The sequence below is a fragment of the Brachyhypopomus gauderio genome, chromosome 16 (genome assembly GCF_052324685.1).
Source record: "Brachyhypopomus gauderio isolate BG-103 chromosome 16, BGAUD_0.2, whole genome shotgun sequence".
Lineage (NCBI taxonomy): Eukaryota > Metazoa > Chordata > Actinopteri > Gymnotiformes > Hypopomidae > Brachyhypopomus > Brachyhypopomus gauderio.
The window spans coordinates 10,672,971-10,691,481 of NC_135226.1; the positions used below are offsets into that span (position 1 = coordinate 10,672,971).

At 42.4% G+C, this 18,511-nt stretch overlaps 1 protein-coding gene across 2 annotated transcripts in view; it reads right to left on the reverse strand.

The window, feature by feature from the left end:
• Positions 1 to 1,071: 1,071 nt before the first annotated feature.
• gal3st2 (galactose-3-O-sulfotransferase 2) overlaps positions 1,072 to 18,511 on the reverse strand; it is a 31,117-nt gene continuing 13,677 nt past the window's right edge. For both annotated transcript variants that reach the window (XM_076977200.1, XM_076977201.1), the window contains exons 2-4: positions 17,523 to 17,600; positions 5,462 to 6,098; positions 1,072 to 5,271 (exon numbers count right to left, since the gene is read on the reverse strand). In XM_076977200.1, coding sequence (XP_076833315.1) covers positions 4,426 to 5,271; positions 5,462 to 6,098; positions 17,523 to 17,600 — 1,561 coding nt within the window. In that variant the 3' untranslated portion in view covers positions 1,072 to 4,425. The remainder of the gene's footprint in view (positions 5,272 to 5,461; positions 6,099 to 17,522; positions 17,601 to 18,511) is intronic.

Below are 18,511 nucleotides of genomic sequence, written 5' to 3' on the forward strand. Positions count from 1 at the left end.
GGACGGCGGACAATAGGAGCTACCAATGTAATATATAAAAGCCAAGGTAATATATAATTTTCCATCTTCTGTCCCTAAGCATATCCTGGTATTGACTCATGACTTAACTTGGACTCGAGCCTAAAGACTCGTAACTTGACTTGGACTCCCCTGAGAATGTGTTTTGCCGAAAAGTGTAAGTCTGCAAATTGTTTTACCATCTGAAATGGTTTAAGGTATTTACAACAGACTGAACAATTAGCTAAATGATTTCAGGCAACTGAGAACTTAGTCCAGCCAATGAGTTGTATTGTTTTTGCAATTGTGAAAAACTGAAATACTAGGACAAACATGGACACCAACAACATGGCTGTATGGGAAACACAGAAAGACTAGCGAGGACTAACTGAGAACTCAGGGTATAACTGCACATGCTAACAAGGGGTATATTAACTAGGGTAGGGACACATTAAACCAAAGATGAAGGGTGGAGCAACAAAATATAAAGGCATGACAACTGAAATGAAAACAAAAGAACATGGAACGCGAAAACAAGTACATGACTGATACATAGGGGCGGGACCAGGTGTAACATACAGTAAGCATTCCATATGTAAGAATTCTGTATTCATGTTTTAAAATCAGGAATTGTATTACCTGTAATTAATCAAACAAGTTATGCTAAGCAGTATTTGTGCAAAGAATATGAAAGTTAGAGCTGGCAGACATCTATAATGGTTAAAATGTTGGGTCAGACGAGGCTGGATATGAATGTGTGTAAAGGGCCCAGGATGTATCTCTTCCATCTCTGTGGGTTAGTGTATGTGGGGCTGAGGCCAAGATGGTGGAATTGTGTTTGGTTCCGGGTGGGGATGTTGTGTGACTGTCTGGGAACACCGGCAGGGGGAGTTTGGGGTTGTGGGGAAAAAAACAGCGAGCTACTTTCTGATCACTCATTAAAATTTTGTTTGTATTTGTGAAATATTATAAGACTCATTCAAATGTGTGTGAGGGTGTCATGCCAAAAACTAGACATTTAATCAGGCCAGTGAAGAAACAACACTTGGACACAGAAAAGTAAAAAAGAGAAAGTAACATACTTTATTGTAACCACACAGGGTATACAAAGTAGTTGCCTTGAGAACAACTGGCTTGTTTGACTTAATTTTTTAGTACACACCTTTTCTGAGAATTTAACATGGGTATACCATTGTCTTTAAGTCTGATGTAATTCAGCCTCTCCCATAAGCCTTCTGGCTCATTAGGGTTCATCATTTAAGCTTAACTGGTCACCTCCCTTCACACACTAATATATGTATATGTATAGTGACATATGGGTTGGCCTCTCTTTTTTTAATTACCCTTACACCATATACTGCACCCGTTGACCTGTGTGGCTGTGTGGTTTACCTGCCTACGAACTTTCTATATTTATATCAATTATATGTGCAGTCTAATGCTGTTTATTAAAATAATAGTGGGAAACATAGCATCAAACAACGTGATCCTTAAAATGACAGAAAACTAACACAGATAACAAGAAACACTAAAATTAACATTGGTCAGTTCTAATGTCTATTATGTACTTTCTTAACAGCACCTCAGTGGCTGAGGCAAACCTCATGGGACTCAGTGTAAGCAGCCAATCTTGTCTCAGTTAGTAGTGAGACATGTCTTATGGTTTAAACAGTTTAGGTAGTGGACATGAACCTATGGTCACAAGTTTTGGGTAGTGACCAAAAGAATGAGATTGCGAATACAAGAGGGCACCCCTGCTCTAAGTAGACATGCTGCTCCTCCATGTAGAGAGGAGACAGTTGAGGTGGTTCATGCATCTGGTCCGGATGCACCCTGGGCTCCTCCCTGGTGAAGTGTTCTGAGCATGTCCAACTGAGAGGAGACACTGGGGAAGACCCAGGACATGCTGAAGAGGGGCAAATCTAGGCCTACTTGCTTAGGCTACTGCCCCTGCGACCCAGACCCGGATAAGCGGATGTTAATGGATGGACTGGTGGCATACACAGTTTTTCTTGGTGTTTCATTAAATTTGCCACTTACACCATTGAATAAATTAAATAGGCTAAATGTATTTTGACTTGTTTTTAATGACAACTGCAATTTACAATTATTTATTAAACTATTTACACTACCAGTCAAAAGATTGGTCAAACCTATTTTCGGTTTTGTTTTCAACATAAAAAGTTGCCAACCCAATGAAACAAAAAAATGCCAAACCAATGAAACAAAACATGCTATTATATAATGGGAGGACCAAGAATCAGTCTGGATTTAGACCGCACCACAGCACTGAAACTGCGCTGACTAAAGTAGTAAATTATCTCTTAATATCCTCCAATAAAGGACACATTTATTTTCTTATGCTGTTGGATCTTAGTCCTGCTTTTGACACCATTGATCAGAACAATGCATAAGAGGTAATGCACTCGCCTGGATCAAATCCTACCTGACAGATTGTTACCAATTTGGACTTATAAATAACAAATGTTCACGCATAAAGGTAAAACATTGTGTCCCACAAGGATCTGTATTGGGTCCCATATTATTCTCATTGTGTATGCTACCGCTGGGAACAATCATTTGTAGGCATGGTATTAGCTTCCATTGCTACGCAGATGATACTCAGTTCAAATCAAATCAAATTTATTTATATAGCACTTTTCACAACACGTTGTCACAAAGCAGCTTTACAATCGTATGGGTCCAGATCCCTAACGAGCAAGCCAAATGCGACAGTGGCAAGGAAAAACTCCCTAAGATGGTGGGGATTAGGAAGAAACCTCGGTAGGACCAAGACTCAAACCCATCCTCAGTTGAATATATACTGCAATCCGGATGATGTCAATACTATTCCCAAAATTGAGAGCTGCATCCAGGAAATAAAAAAACTGTATGGAGTCAAATTTTCTTCTTTTAAATTCCGATAAGATAGAGATGTTGCTTTTTGGACCCAAAGCTGCTAGAAGCAATTGGTCTGATATCCTCTTACCCTAGATGGCTTTTCAGTAACACCTAAATCTATGGCAAAAAGCTTAGGTGTCATTATTGATTTGAATCTTTCATTTGAAACACATATATGCAATGTCACTAAGGCTGCCTTTCTCCATTTATGTAATATCACCAAGCTGAGACATTTACTTTCATTAGCTGATGCAGAGAAGCTGGTCCATGCTTTTGTCTCATCAAGAATGGTCTTCTTGTCTTCATCTAAGATTGGATGCTCAAAACAGTCCCTAAAGAAACTCCAACTTGTACAGAATGCTGCAGCTAGAGTCCTAACTAGGGCTAGAAAATTTGATCCTATTAGCCCTACTCTCTCAGGGTTTAAAATTGATTTTAAAATTCTTCTGTTGACCTATAAGGCTTTAAATGGTCTTGCTCTACATTATCTGAGTGAAGTCGTTAATACTATAACCCATCTCGCACTCTGTGCTCCCAAAATTCAGGATTTTTCTTAGTTAGCATGATTAACAAGACTACAGCCGGAGGCAGAGCTTTGTTCTTTAAAGCCCATCAGTTATGGAATTGCCGTCCAGCTCCAATCCAAGATTCTGACACAGTTCCAATCTCTAAATCTAGACTTAATCTAGCCTTCAGTTAAAATTCTACATGTGAAGGTGTGGAGCTCAGGGGGCCCCAGTCATTGAGTCTTCTGATAATCTGAGATGTTGATGCTGTCATCCAGCCATGTTATATGATCGCTCTAGTCACATGCTAATCACTGGCACTTGAGCTATATATGTTTGTTTATATCATTGGTTGTTGACATTCAGGTTCATATACTCATATACTGTATTTTATATCTTGGTTACATGCTTCTACCAAAGACAATTCCATACAAGTACCTAGGAATGGATGTGCCGATGCTGTGGATGGATATGCCATTGCCGCAAGAGGACGCGCTGATGTCAATTCCTACCTGAGGCTCACAATCTGCATTGAAGGGACTTTGACTACTCGGCCTGGAATTACAACTATAACTACAATATAATATATATATTATATTTGAAAAAATGGCTTGTGCTTTTGCACTACTCTGTCTGGTCAGATTGGTCCCCCCCAGTATGACAGTACTTCCAAGAAAAAATATGCATCCATTTTCTTTCAGCTTTAAGAGCATGATTGTTCTTACTGCATGTAACTAAACATCTAAACATTAGATCTGATGAGGAGTTCTATGTTGCTTCTTCTGTGTTTACTGTTCTGTGTTTACTGGGGTTGTTAATTGTTTTTTGCTGTGCCAGCAGTGCTAATACTGCCTTTTGCTAACTTTTGAATTGTATTTTAGAATTTTGTATCTGTATATCTGTCAATGCAAATTTTCATTATTTTGTAAAATAATGTTTTCACAAGCACCTGTATTGTTTTATAGGTTTAAGTTACATTTCAAGGCAGTATTTATGCTGGTCCTGTTTCTTACAGTTGGCATTAGCTGACTCTATAATGTCTACTGGCAGCTGTTTTGGCTTTGTGTTTGGCAGCAATATCTGGAAATTGCTTAGTGTACATAGCTCTGGTGTACTGTAGCTCAGGAGTTATCATCCTCTGACAGAGATCATGTGTGTTACTCTTTAGCCCTGGGCGAATATTGTAGCCCTGGATAACTGCTTTGCCATACTGAAACGGCTTTACTGATGAATCATGCACCTGCTCAGGTTCGACTGCACCACCCCCTAAAAGACAAATTTGCTCAAGCTCTGCCCTCCTTGCCCTTAAAAGTTTGAGCTCTTCTCTGAGCTTAGTGTGTCCCAGTGTTGTGTCTATGTGTTGCCAGAAAGTTCTATTGAAATGCTGGTACAAGCGCCAGTCTAGCGAACTCCACTGTTTCACTTTCTCAGCCATCTCTGGGCTCAGCTTATTCCGAGACTTTTCACTACGACTGTTTAGTCGGAATGACACAACATCATCCAGTGTCCAGCAGAGGACATGTTTGAGCAGAACCATCGATTCATCAAAATATTCGGAGATGAGGATCAGGTGAAAATTACTCTCCACAGTAGCAATAAAGGAGGTGCTGAGTTTGTTCAACTCTAACTCATCCGCTGGTGCCGAGTTGTCTAGGCCAAAGTCAAAGGTCAAAATGTTGCGTGCATAGTGGTTACTGGGGAAAGAGGCATTGTAGGACCTGCCACCATCACGAAGGAAATCCTGGACTGTTTTGAATCTGTGGAATGCCTGAATTTCTTTGTAGTATGTAAAGAGGGATTCTATCATAGATAAAGGATTCCTCAGTATGGAGAAATAAAATGTGTCCACAGGCATCACCTTCTTTACCTGGGGGGGATAGCATTGAAGGGAGAAAAGTCAGCACAAGACATCCACACACTGTTTATATATACACGTATACAGATAGATAAACTGAAAGAAAAATATCTGATCTACACTCTATACTATTGTAACTACACACACTATTGTAACTCTCTGAACTCACGTTTGCAAAATTATTGACAAACAGTACACTGACCTCAAGTCCTTGGAAGCGCATGTGATTACACATGATATGGAATTCAGTTACCCTGCGGGGATTTACTCCTTCCACAAAATAAGACAAGAAGGAATTGGGATAATACAGCTGGCTGTACATGTTCGCTGGAAGGGCAAACGTCAGGTTTCGGCTGTCCCCATAGCGAAAAAGGATGTTGAGGATAGTGCTGCTAGCAGTCTTGTGGGTCTTGAGGAAGACAATGTGGTTTTTGGGGTAACATGTACCACTTTTGTTGTGATTCAGTAAAAGAAAGGGTTCCGTTGGATGATCATGTATTGGTGTCCTTGGAATATGTTTTTTTTGGTTTAGAGTTGTTGGTTGCTGAAAGTCCACTTCCATAACGCCTCTTGGTAGAGGTGGCTTGGTTGCTAGGTTATATCCATTTTGTGCGATGATCCCATCACCTGTGCTGGGGAGGTGACCAGTTGGTATGGTGTCAAGATTTTTGTTTATAGGCTCTATGGCTTCTCCCCACCACTGTTCTGAGGTTAGCCCCTTCCCCTTGACATTACGTAATTGGAAGAGATGGTAATCTGTCTGATCTGGGTCAAAGGCTGCAGTGACAGGCCCAAGTACTTCCTCATTTTGCTTTTTGACAGAAGGCTGACCGATCAACCTAAAAGAGGAAAAAAAATTAAATGAGAGAAAAATGAACAGAGACATGAAGAAACAAAGAGAGAAAGGAAAGAAAAATGAAAGAATGTTAAATGGTTACTTGGGTTAATGGTTAACTAGTAAGATCCAATCATTATACTGCACTGTATAACCTAGCCACTAGGGTGCACACACCAGTGTATTTTAGTGCCAGTCCCAAGCCCGGATAATTAGGGAGGGTTGCGTCAGGAAGGGCATCTGGTGTAAAAACTGTGCCAAATCAAATGATGAGATTAAAGCGGTTGGCAAAAAAATTGGGATTTTCAGCGAGGTGAAGAAAGCAGAGGTGGGACCAAGTCAGTGTTTTGCAAGTCTCAAGTAAGTCCAAGTCTTTATCCTCAAGACCCGAGTCAAGTCTCAAGCAAAGACAGTCAAGTCAAGTCAAGTCTCGAGTCAAGACAGGCAACAGTCAAGTCAAGTCCCAAGTCTGAAACTTGGAATTTCAAGTCCTTTCGAGTCTTTTTTTTTTTTTACCAATGTTGCAGGTATATTTTAAATGTAAATAATAGACATGTGTTCTTTTTTAAATCTGTATTCTCCTCAAATCTTGATAAAACATGTGCAACTGAAAACTTAATAATAATAATAATAATAATAATAATAATAATAATAATACATTTTATTTGGTATAGCGCTTTTCAGGATACTCAAAGACGCTTTACAGTACAAAATTACAAGCAGCATAATGACTACAATACATTACAATATAGAACAACATTATAAGAAACAAGATAATTAGTCCTAGATAAAACAAATAAGAAGAAGATAAATGTGTAGCATCATAAATTAAAAGCGGATCTGAAGAGGTGAGTTTTTAAAAGAGATTTAAAAGTGGAAAGATCAGAAGAATCACAGACGTGTTTGGGGAGAGAGTTCCATAGAGTGGGTGCAGTCACTGAAAAGGCCCTATCATCCCAGGTACGTTTGGTCCTATAAGGTATGGACAAAAGGTTTGCATCAGAGGAGCGAAGCGACCGAGAGGGAGTATAGTGATGGAGCAGATCAGTGATGTAGGGAGGTGCCTGATTATGGAGAGCTTTATAAGTAAATAAAAGAATTTTATATTGAATATGTTGTGTGACAGGGAGCCAGTGTAGTTGTTGAAGAACAGGTGTGATGTGTTCACGGGAGCGTGACTGGGTGAGAAGACGTGCAGCTGAGTTCTGAATGTACTGAAGTTTATTTAGGATTTTGTTTGGTGTACCATAGAGAATGCTATTACAATAGTCAATTCGTGATGTGATAAAAGCATGGATCAGAGTTTCAGCAGCAGAGAAATTGAGTGATGGACGAAGGCGAGCAATATTTTTTAAATGAAAAAAAACAGTTTTAGACTTGCTTTACATACTGTTCAAATGATAAATGACTGTCAAAAATAACACCAAGATTACAGATGTGTAAGGAAGGGTACAGTGTAGAGTTGTCTATGGTCAGGCAGATGTCTTGTATGTTTTTTGTGAGGGATTTGGGACCTATTACGACCATGTCAGATTTATCACAGTTTAATTTGAGAAAGTTGGTTTCCATCCATAATTTTATTTCAGTAAGGCAATTTGACAGTGTGGCTAGAGTTATAGTGGAGACTGATTTGGTGGAAATATAAAGCTGAATATCATCGGCATAGCAGCGGAAATGTAGACCATGTTTCCGTATGATGTCACCTAAGGGGAGCATGTAGAGAACAAAGAGAAGGGGACCAAGCACAGAACCTTGGGGAACACCTTGGGACAATGGAGCTGTAACGTTCCCACAAAGGAAGACAGGGATCCAATTGCGGATTTTCGTTTTCTGTTTATTTTTTGAAGTGAATACGGAGTACTCGTATAGACGAGCAACACCGTGGAGTGTGTGTGGTGTATGTGTGTGATAGCCGAGGTCGAGACGGTCAGAGTTCACGCCGGGTAGACAGATGGCTGGAGGTACAAGAGGGCTAGGCTGGGAACGATGTCTGGAACGAGAGCAGAGGTCAGAACACAGGAGAGCAATCACAAGGAGATAACGCTTAGTCAGTGGCATGCCAACAATACTTCGCAACCCGGTGGTGAGAGGGGAAGGCTTAAGTACACGTGGCTATGGGAGATAACGAGCGGCAGGTGCAAGGACTAAGTAGGTGGTCACGTGCTGTTCCTGACAGGAGCAATGTGTGATCTGCAGTTATTGATACATACAAACTGTTTACGGTTTGTGAGATATGATCTTAGCCATGCAAGGGCAGTACCAGTGGAAAAAATAAAAAATAAAAAAAATTTAAATTACACCTCTTTATTGCACAGTTCAATTTGTTAAAATTAGCTGCAAAAATATTCATACTTTAAACTACAATTTTCCAGAAATAAATATTCTGTGAAAAAGTCATAAGTAGAACTCCATGTTCAAATAAAAAGTGCTGATATTTTCACAGTACAATACAAAGAACCATAACAGCATTTTTCCCTCTCTTCTCTTATTTGGTTTCTTGGAGAACATGTGTGTCCATGTGTGAGTGACACAAGACAAACAAATATAAGAACTGAACAATTAACAGGAATCAGGAATGCAACTTTAGACATTTCAGTAAACTATTCTGCATTGCATTTGCAAAAGACCAAACTGGCCAAAAGTCTGTATGTCATTTGTGCACAATGAGGCCGTAGAATGATGTCCCCATAGCTGAAAACTCACTCCACTTTTGTCAATATATATTTTTCTCGACGTAGATGTCTTCAAATACACAATCCATGCTGAGATAGAACTGGATATGATGGTGACAGACAGAGGCTCTCTTCCCTGAGTTCAGATACAGAACCCAGGGTTGCCAACTCTCACGCATTGAGCGTGAGACACACGCATTTGACCATCTTCACACGCTCTCACGCCACACATCCGATTTCTCACGCCGGAAAAAAAAAATCTAGTTTATTTACCTCTGATCCTTATCTATGATTCAATGAGTTACTAGTTCGCTCTGGCACCAACCACTGGTGATAGATCGATCGCGATATAATACTTAATTTGTGTCCATTTTACACCCCGCCTGGTAACAATTCACGTTCGCTGACCCCCCCATTTGATTGGTTGTGCTGCAGCTCATGCACACACACACACACACACACACACACACACACAAAGTACAGAGTGTGGAAAAGCAGAGGACCGGTCTGGGTCAGAAGGACGGAAATGAAATTAATGGGGCGCACTTTATAAATATTAATATGCGTTTTAAAATTTAGATTTGGGGTAAAAAAATCAAGTCTTTGCAAGTAAACAGGTTCACGTCCAATTCAAGTCCCAAGTTATTGGTGTAAAAGTCCAAGTCAAGTCTAAGTCTCTGAATATTTTTTCAAGTCAAGTCAAAAGTCTTAATATTAATGACTCGAGTCTGACTCGAGTCCAAGTCATGTGACTCGAGTCCCCACCTCTGGAAGAAAGTAGACAGAGGTACAAGGAGATGTGTCATAAGGCAAAGAGAGCAGTGGCAGAAGCTAAAGAGAAGGCATATAGCAAGCTCTATGAGAAGTTGGACACTAGGGAAGGGGAAAATGATCTGTACAGATTGGCCAGACAGAGAAACCGTGATGGGCAGGATGTGCAGCAGGTTAGGATGATAAAGGATAAAGATGGAAATGTGTTGTCTGGTGAGGAGAGTGTCTTGGGAAGGTGGAGGGAGTATTTTGAGTAACTGATGAATCAAGAGAGTGAAAGGGAAATAAGGTTAGAAGAGGTAGAGGTTGTGAATCAGGAAGTGCCTCAGGTGAGCAAGGAGGAAGTAAGGGCTGCAATTCGGAGAATGAAGTGTGGTAAGGCAGTTGGACCGGATGATATTCCAGTGGAGGCATGGAAATGTTGCATGGAAATGTTTGGGAGAGACAGCAGTGGAGTTTTTGACTGGGTTATTTAACAGAATCTTGGAAGGTCAGAAGATGCCTGAGGAGTGGAGACGAAGCATAATGGTGCCGATTTTCAAGAATAAGGGCAACGTTCAGAACTGTAGTAATTACAGGGGAATAAAGTTGATCAGTCACAGCCTGAAAATCTGGGAAAGAGTAGTGGAAGCTAGGCTTAGAGGGGAGGTAGAGATCTGTGAGCAGCAGTATGGTTTCATGCCAGCTAAGTGCACCACATATGCTATGTTTGCTTTGAGAGTGTTAATGGAGAAGTATAGGGAAGGACAGAAGGAGTTACATTGTGTGTTTGTTGATTTAGAGAAAGCTTATGATAGAGTCCCGAAACAGGAGCTGTGGTATTGTATGAGGAAGTCAGGAGTAGCAGAAATGTATGTGAGGGTAGTGTAAGATATGTATGAGAACAGTGTGACAGCAGTGAGATGTGCGGTAGGAATGACAGATGGGTTTAAATTTGGGGTAGGATTACATCAGTGATCAGCCCTGAGTCCCTTCCTGTTCGCAATTGTCATGGACAGACTGATGGACAAGGTTAGGCAGGAGTCCCCTTAGACTATGATGTTTGCTGATGACATTGTGATCTGTAGTGAGAGTAGGGAGCAGGTGGAGGTGAGCTTGGAAAGATGGAGATATGCTTTGGAGAGCGGGGGAATGAAAGTGAGCAGGAGTAAAACAGAGTACATGTGTGTGAATGAGAGGGCAGATGGTGGACAGGTCCAGTTACAAGGAGTTGATTTGGTGAAGGTTGACAAGTTTACCTACTTAGGGTCGAGGTTACAGAGTAATGGAGGAAGTGAAAGAGAGGTAAAGAAGAGAGTGCAGGCAGGGTGGTGTAGATGGCATAAAGTGTCTGGGATGATCTGTGATAGAAGGGTGTCGGCTAGAATGAAAGGAAAGATCTATAGGACAGTAATGAGACCTGCTATGTTGTATGGACTGGAGACAGTGGCACTGACAAAGAGACAGATGAGGGAGATAGAGGTGTCTGAGATGAAGATGTTGAGATTCTCATTTGGAGTGACAAGGAAGGATAGGATCAGAAATAAGTTTATTAGAGGATCAGCACATGTAGCATGTTTTGGAGATAAAATTAGAGAAGCGAGATTGAGATGGTTCGGACATGTACAGAGGAGGGAGGAGAGGTATATTGGTTGGAGGGTCTTGAGGATGGAACTTCCAGGCAAGAGGAGGAGAGGTAGACCTAAGAGGAGGTTTATGGATGCAGTGGTAGAGAATATGAGAGTGGCTGGTGTGTCAGTGGAGGACAGTTTGGAGTGTGACTGTTTGAGGTTGTGGGCAGGTGTCTTTTATACTGTTAACGACTTCAAATAGGTGCCATTAATACAGGTAATGAGTGTGGGAAAGAGGAGCCTCTTAAAAAAGAAGTTACAGGTCTGTGACAGCCAGAAATCTTGCTTGTTTGTAGGTGACCAAATACTTATTTTCCACCATTATTTGCAAATAAATTCTTTAAAAGTCAGACAAAATGATTTTCTCAATTTTTTTTTACATTTTGTCTCTCATAGTTGAGGTCTACCTATGATGTCAATTACAGGCCTCTCTCATCTTTTTAAGTGGGAGAACTTGCACAATTGGTGACTGACTAAATACTTATTTCCCCCACACTGTATATATATATATATATATATATATATATATATATATATATATATATATATATATATATATATATATATATATATATATATATATTAGGGGTGAACGTGTTCATTCCAATTACCATATTTTCTGGACTATAGAGCACACCTCAATATAAGCCGCACCTACAAAGCTTTTTTTTTTATGGAAAATGTTGTAGAAGCCGCACCGGGCTATAAGCATATATCTACTGAACTGAATACAGTGAGTCCCCACTTAATGACCAGAGTTATGACCGACTTTTTAAAATTTTGTGCTATGCGTGGAGGAGCAGTGGCAGCACAGTGGAGTGTTGTGGGGTGTTATGTACGATAAGCTGAGGCAGCGCAGCCTCCATCGCAGCCATCTCGGCAACGCGATTGCTCTCTCACTCTGTACACACGCACGAGAACATTGTTAGTTTTTTCCTATGCTGTATTTACGATCAAAGCGTATCTAAATCTAGGGTCACGCTTAACGAGGAAAACTGCTTTACGACAGAGTTTTCAGTCTCTAACCCTGTCGTAAGCGGGGACTCACTGTACATTTAACTGAACTGATCAGTTTCTGAACGGTGCCTGTAGCATTTCATGTGCGACACATTTGGCTTTCAGCCGGTGTTGTGTCAAATTCCAACCCCCCCTTGTTTATCCGTGCATAAAGACGCTACAGATGAAATTGTCGATTTATGTTTCTATGCATAAATAAAAGCTAGACTTTCATTATCCATCACAGCAAACGCCACGGCATTATCTATGTCCAAAGCCACACTGGCTTGAGGGTGCTAATTTTTTAAAATAAAATACACACTGGCTATACCGAAGTTCAGCTCTGACCACATTTCTTAGTATTACAGCAGTATTATGTCTAAATATCTAGTTAGGACAAAACTAGAGTGCTCAATGAACTAAGTTATAGTCACTGTAACTCCCTAATATCATCTGCAGCATCTTTATGTGTGTGCAAACGAGGGGACTCGGAATTTGGCACAACACATGTTCGTTTGAAAAAATGTCTCCGACGTGCCTGCTGCTTGCATGTGCTAAATGAAAATGAGCACTTTCTTTGATTTACAACTTTGACTTACCACCTGATTCACTTTCTGCTCCACCCCCTGACGGATGAAGAAAAGTCTACAGAAAAGCTGCACCTCAGTATAATTCAATTCAATCCAATTCAATTCAATTCAACTTTATTGTCATTATGCTGAAACAGGGTTGTACAGCACAACGAAACAATTTTAGGCTAGGCCTCAGTGCAATTACATACTACAAAATCACAAAATCACAGCAGCAGTTACATACAACATAGTGCAGGACAACATAGTGCAGGACAACATAGTGTAAGACAGGCAACAGACATTTAATGAGCAAGGTAAGAATGTAAAATGGATAACTGTATAGGGTGTGAAATATAAAAATATAGGTACGGTATGTACAGTGTGTGTAAATAGCAGAGGTGCAACAGTGGCTGTGTCACGGTGAGGCGGCCCCCTACCGGCCGTCTCTGTCCACAGCGGCTGTTGTTGTTATTGTCTGGTGACGTCATGTGCGTCCCTCAGGTGGGCGGAGCCCGTGATCCGTCTCACCTGAGGGTCGTTTGTTTGCCTATATATATGTCTTGTCTTTGTACCAGTTGACCGCTGGTCATTATATCCTTAATTTGGATCTATTGCACGGGTTTTAGGTTTGCACACTTTATATTAAACCACCCTTTTCCCCTGAGACTTGGCGTGATCGCTTCCTTTTTGTTGCTCACACCTGCCCGTCACAGAATGACCAGCCACCCTTCGGAAGCCGCCGAGTCTCTTTTTCTTTCTCCTTCGTTCGTGGTCATGTCTCGTGGTAAGTGTTTGTCTACGTGGTGTTTTGTTTGAAGAGCTCCGCCGTGCTTTTGTGTTTTGTGTGTGTGTGTGTGTGTGTATGTGTGTGGCACGGCGAGGACCAGGGCAGTCTGCCCTGGGAAAGCCCTTCGTGTCCGTTGTGTGTTGAGAGAGTTCCGCCGTGCGTTTGTTTGTGTGTGGCCGGTGAGGACCAGGGTGTCTGCCTGGGAAAACTCTCGTGTGTGTGTGTGTGTGACAAGTGTGTACGGGTAACGGACCGGAGGATCAGTGTGCGTGCGCGTCGTTATGTGTTTAGTGTTTAATGTGTGTGACGCGGTCGCCGCTCGTCACGGTCGCCTCGCTCCCCGTGTGTCTTGTGTTTAATGTGGGGAGCGACTGCGACTCTGAGCGGCGCGTCACTATTGTGTTTATGTAGAGCACGCACGTTTTGAACCCGTTCGTTTACTGTTTGTACACCGTTTTTTGTTTGTCTAGTATTTGCGTGTGTGTTTTGTCCTAGCGTGTTGTCTAATGTTTAATGTAATTCCACGCATGCTCCTCCCCTTAAATGTGTGTTTGGGGGGGGGACCGGCTGTGGTCCCGTGCCGTGGGGTGTGGCACGGAGGGCGTCTCTCCCAAGGGAGGCCCTGAATAGGGTAGGGCGCGTTTGTGTTTTGTGTTTGTATATATGTGTGTGTGTGTGTGTGTGTGAGGTTGTGTTCTTTGTGCAGGTGCTTCTCCTTGGCAGTGATCCTGGACCTTGTGGGGGTCTCCACCTGGCAGGAGCCCCCTTGTGTTGTGGGGTGACCGGAGCCCGGTCATGAAGAGCCCCTCCCTAGAGGGCTGGGGCCCCCGGATGTTTGGGGACCATGGGGCTCCGGTCTGAAAAGCTCCTGCTGGGGATGGAGATCCTCCCTCCTGCCCGGGGTGACCAGGAGGCCCTTGGGGCTGCTCCCTAGCCCGCGTCGGGGGTGCTCTGGGCCTCGGTCTCTGGCGCTCCTGGGTTGGGTGGAGGAGTCCACCTTGAGATGAGAGGCCCCGGGAGGGGTTGGCTCCCCAGGAGGCTGGGGTGACCCCTAGCAGAAGGCAGGGGTCAGCTCTGGGAGGAGGTAGGTCCAGGAGGTGAAGTAGCTACGCCTTGGAGAGGTAGCCTGCACACCCACACACACACGAGGGACGAGAGAGGAGCCGTAGCCCCTCGTCCCCACACCCATGGGGCTTACCAGCTGAATGCCGGTTAGGGCGTGAGGGCCCTGTGACCGACTGGGGCGTGGTTTTGTGTTGTTAACGGCCCGGTCGGTCCAGGGTCCCGCCCGGGGAGGCGAGTTGAGTAATGTTTTGTGTTTTATGTTTCAGCTCCCGGACGGCAGGAGGTGTGTTCCTGCCTGTCTCTGCCTTCCTGCCCCTTCATGTTTTGTGTGCAGCCGCTGTGTGCCACACACCCAGTGGAGGGGAGTGCGGCTTGGTGGGGGGGTCTGTCACGGTGAGGCGGCCCCCTACCGGCCGTCTCTGTCCACAGCGGCTGTTGTTGTTATTGTCTGGTGACGTCATGTGCGTCCCTCAGGTGGGCGGAGCCCGTGATCCGTCTCACCTGAGGGTCGTTTGTTTGCCTATATATATGTCTTGTCTTTGTACCAGTTGACCGCTGGTCATTATATCCTTAATTTGGATCTATTGCACGGGTTTTAGGTTTGCACACTTTATATTAAACCACCCTTTTCCCCTGAGACTTGGCGTGATCGCTTCCTTTTTGTTGCTCACACCTGCCCGTCACAGGCTGAGGTAGGAACATAGCAGGTAAATGGGGAATGGTACAAATGGGCTGGTGGACTGGTCTCTGGACTGGTGGCAAATCTGAGATATAAGTCTATATATGTCCAGTTGAGGTAAAGTGGCTGGTGATACCACTTTAACACCACGGGGAAAAAAACTGTTCCTGAGTCTTGTGGTTCTGGCTTTGATGTTCCTGTACCTCTTTCCTGATGGCAGAGGCTGGAACAGCCGGTGGCTGGGGTGTGTGGGGTCAGAGGAAATGCAGAGGGCCTTCCTCAAACATCTCTTGTTGTAAAGATCCTGCATGGATGGGAGGGCAGCCGAGGTGATGCGATGGGCAGTTTTCACCACTCTCTGCAGGGCCTTGTGTTCAGCAGCAGTAGCACTGCCGTACCAGACCGTGATACAGCTGCTCAGAATGCTCTCCACTGTGGACCTGTAGAAGTTGCAGAGAAACTGTTGTGGCAGGTTGACTCTTTTCAGCCGTCGGAGGAAGTGGAGCCTTTGCTGTGCTTTCCTGATGATGTGGGATGTGTTCAGTGACCAGGTGAGATCCTCAGAAATGTGGACCCCGAGGAACTTGAATAAGCCGCATGGTTCAAATAGTGGGGAAAAAAGTAGTGGCTTATAGTCTGGAAAATATGGTAATTCATTACAGGGAAAATAACGAACTAAAAAAATTAACACATTTTAACGCATGAGACACTTTTGCACTGTGGAATGTTTCTCAGTGTACGAGTTCCAGGCATACAGATTATATGGACGCACAATAAGATGAGCATGATGGAGATGACTGAAGAGGCTATGCTGGTGGATGGGAAATTTAAATATAACAAACTTCCAGATGGAAGTACAAACAAAAATATTGTTATTTGCACTTTATGCAGGAAGCAGCTCGCTTATCACAGGAGCACTTCCACCCTTGGTTACTACCTCAACACAAAACATGTTGGGGCTAACGCACAGGTCAGTAATAACTTAGCTGTTAAATGTATTCCTAGTACGTGCAAACAGTGTCGCCAGTCAACACTCGACCACAAGTCGGGGTTCAAATTAAGAAACAAAAAGTCAAAGTCCACGTCAGACAAATTGAGCAATTCACTGGTGAGATGGATTGCTGTGGACTGTAGATCGCTCGATGTGGTCGAAGATAAAGGCTTAGAAGAAGCGCTGCAAATTGCGTCAGCTGATGCAAGTTACGAACTGCCATCCAGAAAGACAATGTCAAAGAAAATCCAGCAGCTGTATGATGAGGAAAGGGAAGTAACACAGATTATTGTGAAGAGCGCCACAAATGTGGCTCTGACTAGGGACCACTGGACCTCTGTTTGCAACAAGAATTATCTTGGTGTGACAGCTCATACTATAGATGATGATGGAGGATCTAGTCATTTGCTTTGAGCACAGAGAAGACCACTTCTAGGCACTATGGAGATGACTGTGCAGAGGATTTTATGGCTGTGGCAGAGGCCTGGGAAATGAAAGAAAAAGTCTAAAATGGTATTAAAAAACATCTTCTGATTTACTTCAGTTCTTCTTTTTCTTCCAATATCCTGAGCAAAACTCCCAAAATTTTTTGGTCAGAATTTCCAGTGTTCTGAAAACTGTTTGCTCTGTTGAGAGGGATGTTGAAGTTTATGCTTATGTTCACTGATTCATTCATAATATTTCTCAGGTTAAATACTGAAATGAATTTAATAAATTTTTTTAATTTAAAATGCGATAAATTTCGATTAATTAATTACAAATCTTCTAATTAATTAGATTCATGTTTCTAATCGAGTCCCACCCCTCATATATATATATATGTGTGTGTGTGTGTGTGTGTAAAAACAATAGGATAAAGAAAAAACATACAAAGAAAGATACTTATAGTTTCACTAGTTCAAAGAAGTAATACAAATACAAACCGATTGAGGAACAAATATACGAATATATTGAGCCAACACAAGCACAACTTTGCGTCTTTTACAAAATCAGTTAATTATTACAAACCTCACTCCGCATACCAAGGGTGCAGTATATTTGAGTTGATTTGAAGCATTAACACTTTAGGTGCCAGATTTACCCTTTGTTGGTAAATCTAATGAGGAGTTTTACAGAGAATGGATCTTCTTTCCAGAAAACAAAATGACTACTGGCTTCTGCTGTGGCACAACCTCCTTTTCCACTCTTAAAGGAACAGTCACACTATAACACAGTGGTACACTGAATGAATGATCATTTACCTTTGGTATTTTGGATTACGGAAGCACTTTAAGCATGGTCTCACCTGAACTGGCGAGCAGTGCCCAGTAACTGAAGGGCCACACACAGGATGGTCAGCACCATCAGAACCTGCCACAGGTCACTGCAACACATTACATGCACACACACACACACACACACACACACACACACACAAACACACATCCACACCCATTACTAACAGTGATATATATATATATATATATATATATATATATATATTGGAGCCACAGTAACAGATGCTGAACCGACCACACTTCTCAGAAAAGGTTATTGCTGCATTGTACGAAGGTATTAAGATTGATGTGAAGCTGTTGTATGTCTGTCTATGGTTATCTGCGCTTCTTTGGCAAATGTCTAACCTAGGACCCTAAAACACTAGGTAATGACATTGACTACTGTAGTTTAGTAGTAGTCTGACTCAATAGTATCTTGAATTCTGGCCTATCCGTACTATTACCTAGGATGTATTCTGTGATCAGATGCAAAGCCCTTTGTAAGTCACTCTGGATAAGAGTGTCAGCTAAATGCTGTAAATGTAATGTAAGTGTCAATAATGGCAACTCTGATGTACAATAACCTGCGAAAGGGGGTCACAGATGTAGGCAAGCTGAGTGAGAATTATATTGCCAACATGGAGGACATTGTTCAGGTAATGGGTCCAGTAACCACTGTGATGTGTGAGGAAGATCAACCAACTCCCTCTGTAATTGCTCCTCTTCAAGCAAAACTGCTGAAAAACCTACAGCCATGTGAGCACGACTGAACTCTGGTTGCAGAGATTAAGAGGGTGATGACCGATGACCTGTTCACACTCTACAATGGCACTCAAGATGTGCTCAACATTTAATTAATTTGGACTCTTAATTGAAATTAAGCTTGGTTAACATTTTACTTTTATTACCAACATGGTGGCGGCACGTGCAGCGACGCATGCACAACGCGAGGCTCAGTGTCTCTCCGGTTTTTGCAAATTAGTAGTTATTTTTCTGCTTATCACGAGTCTACTCATCA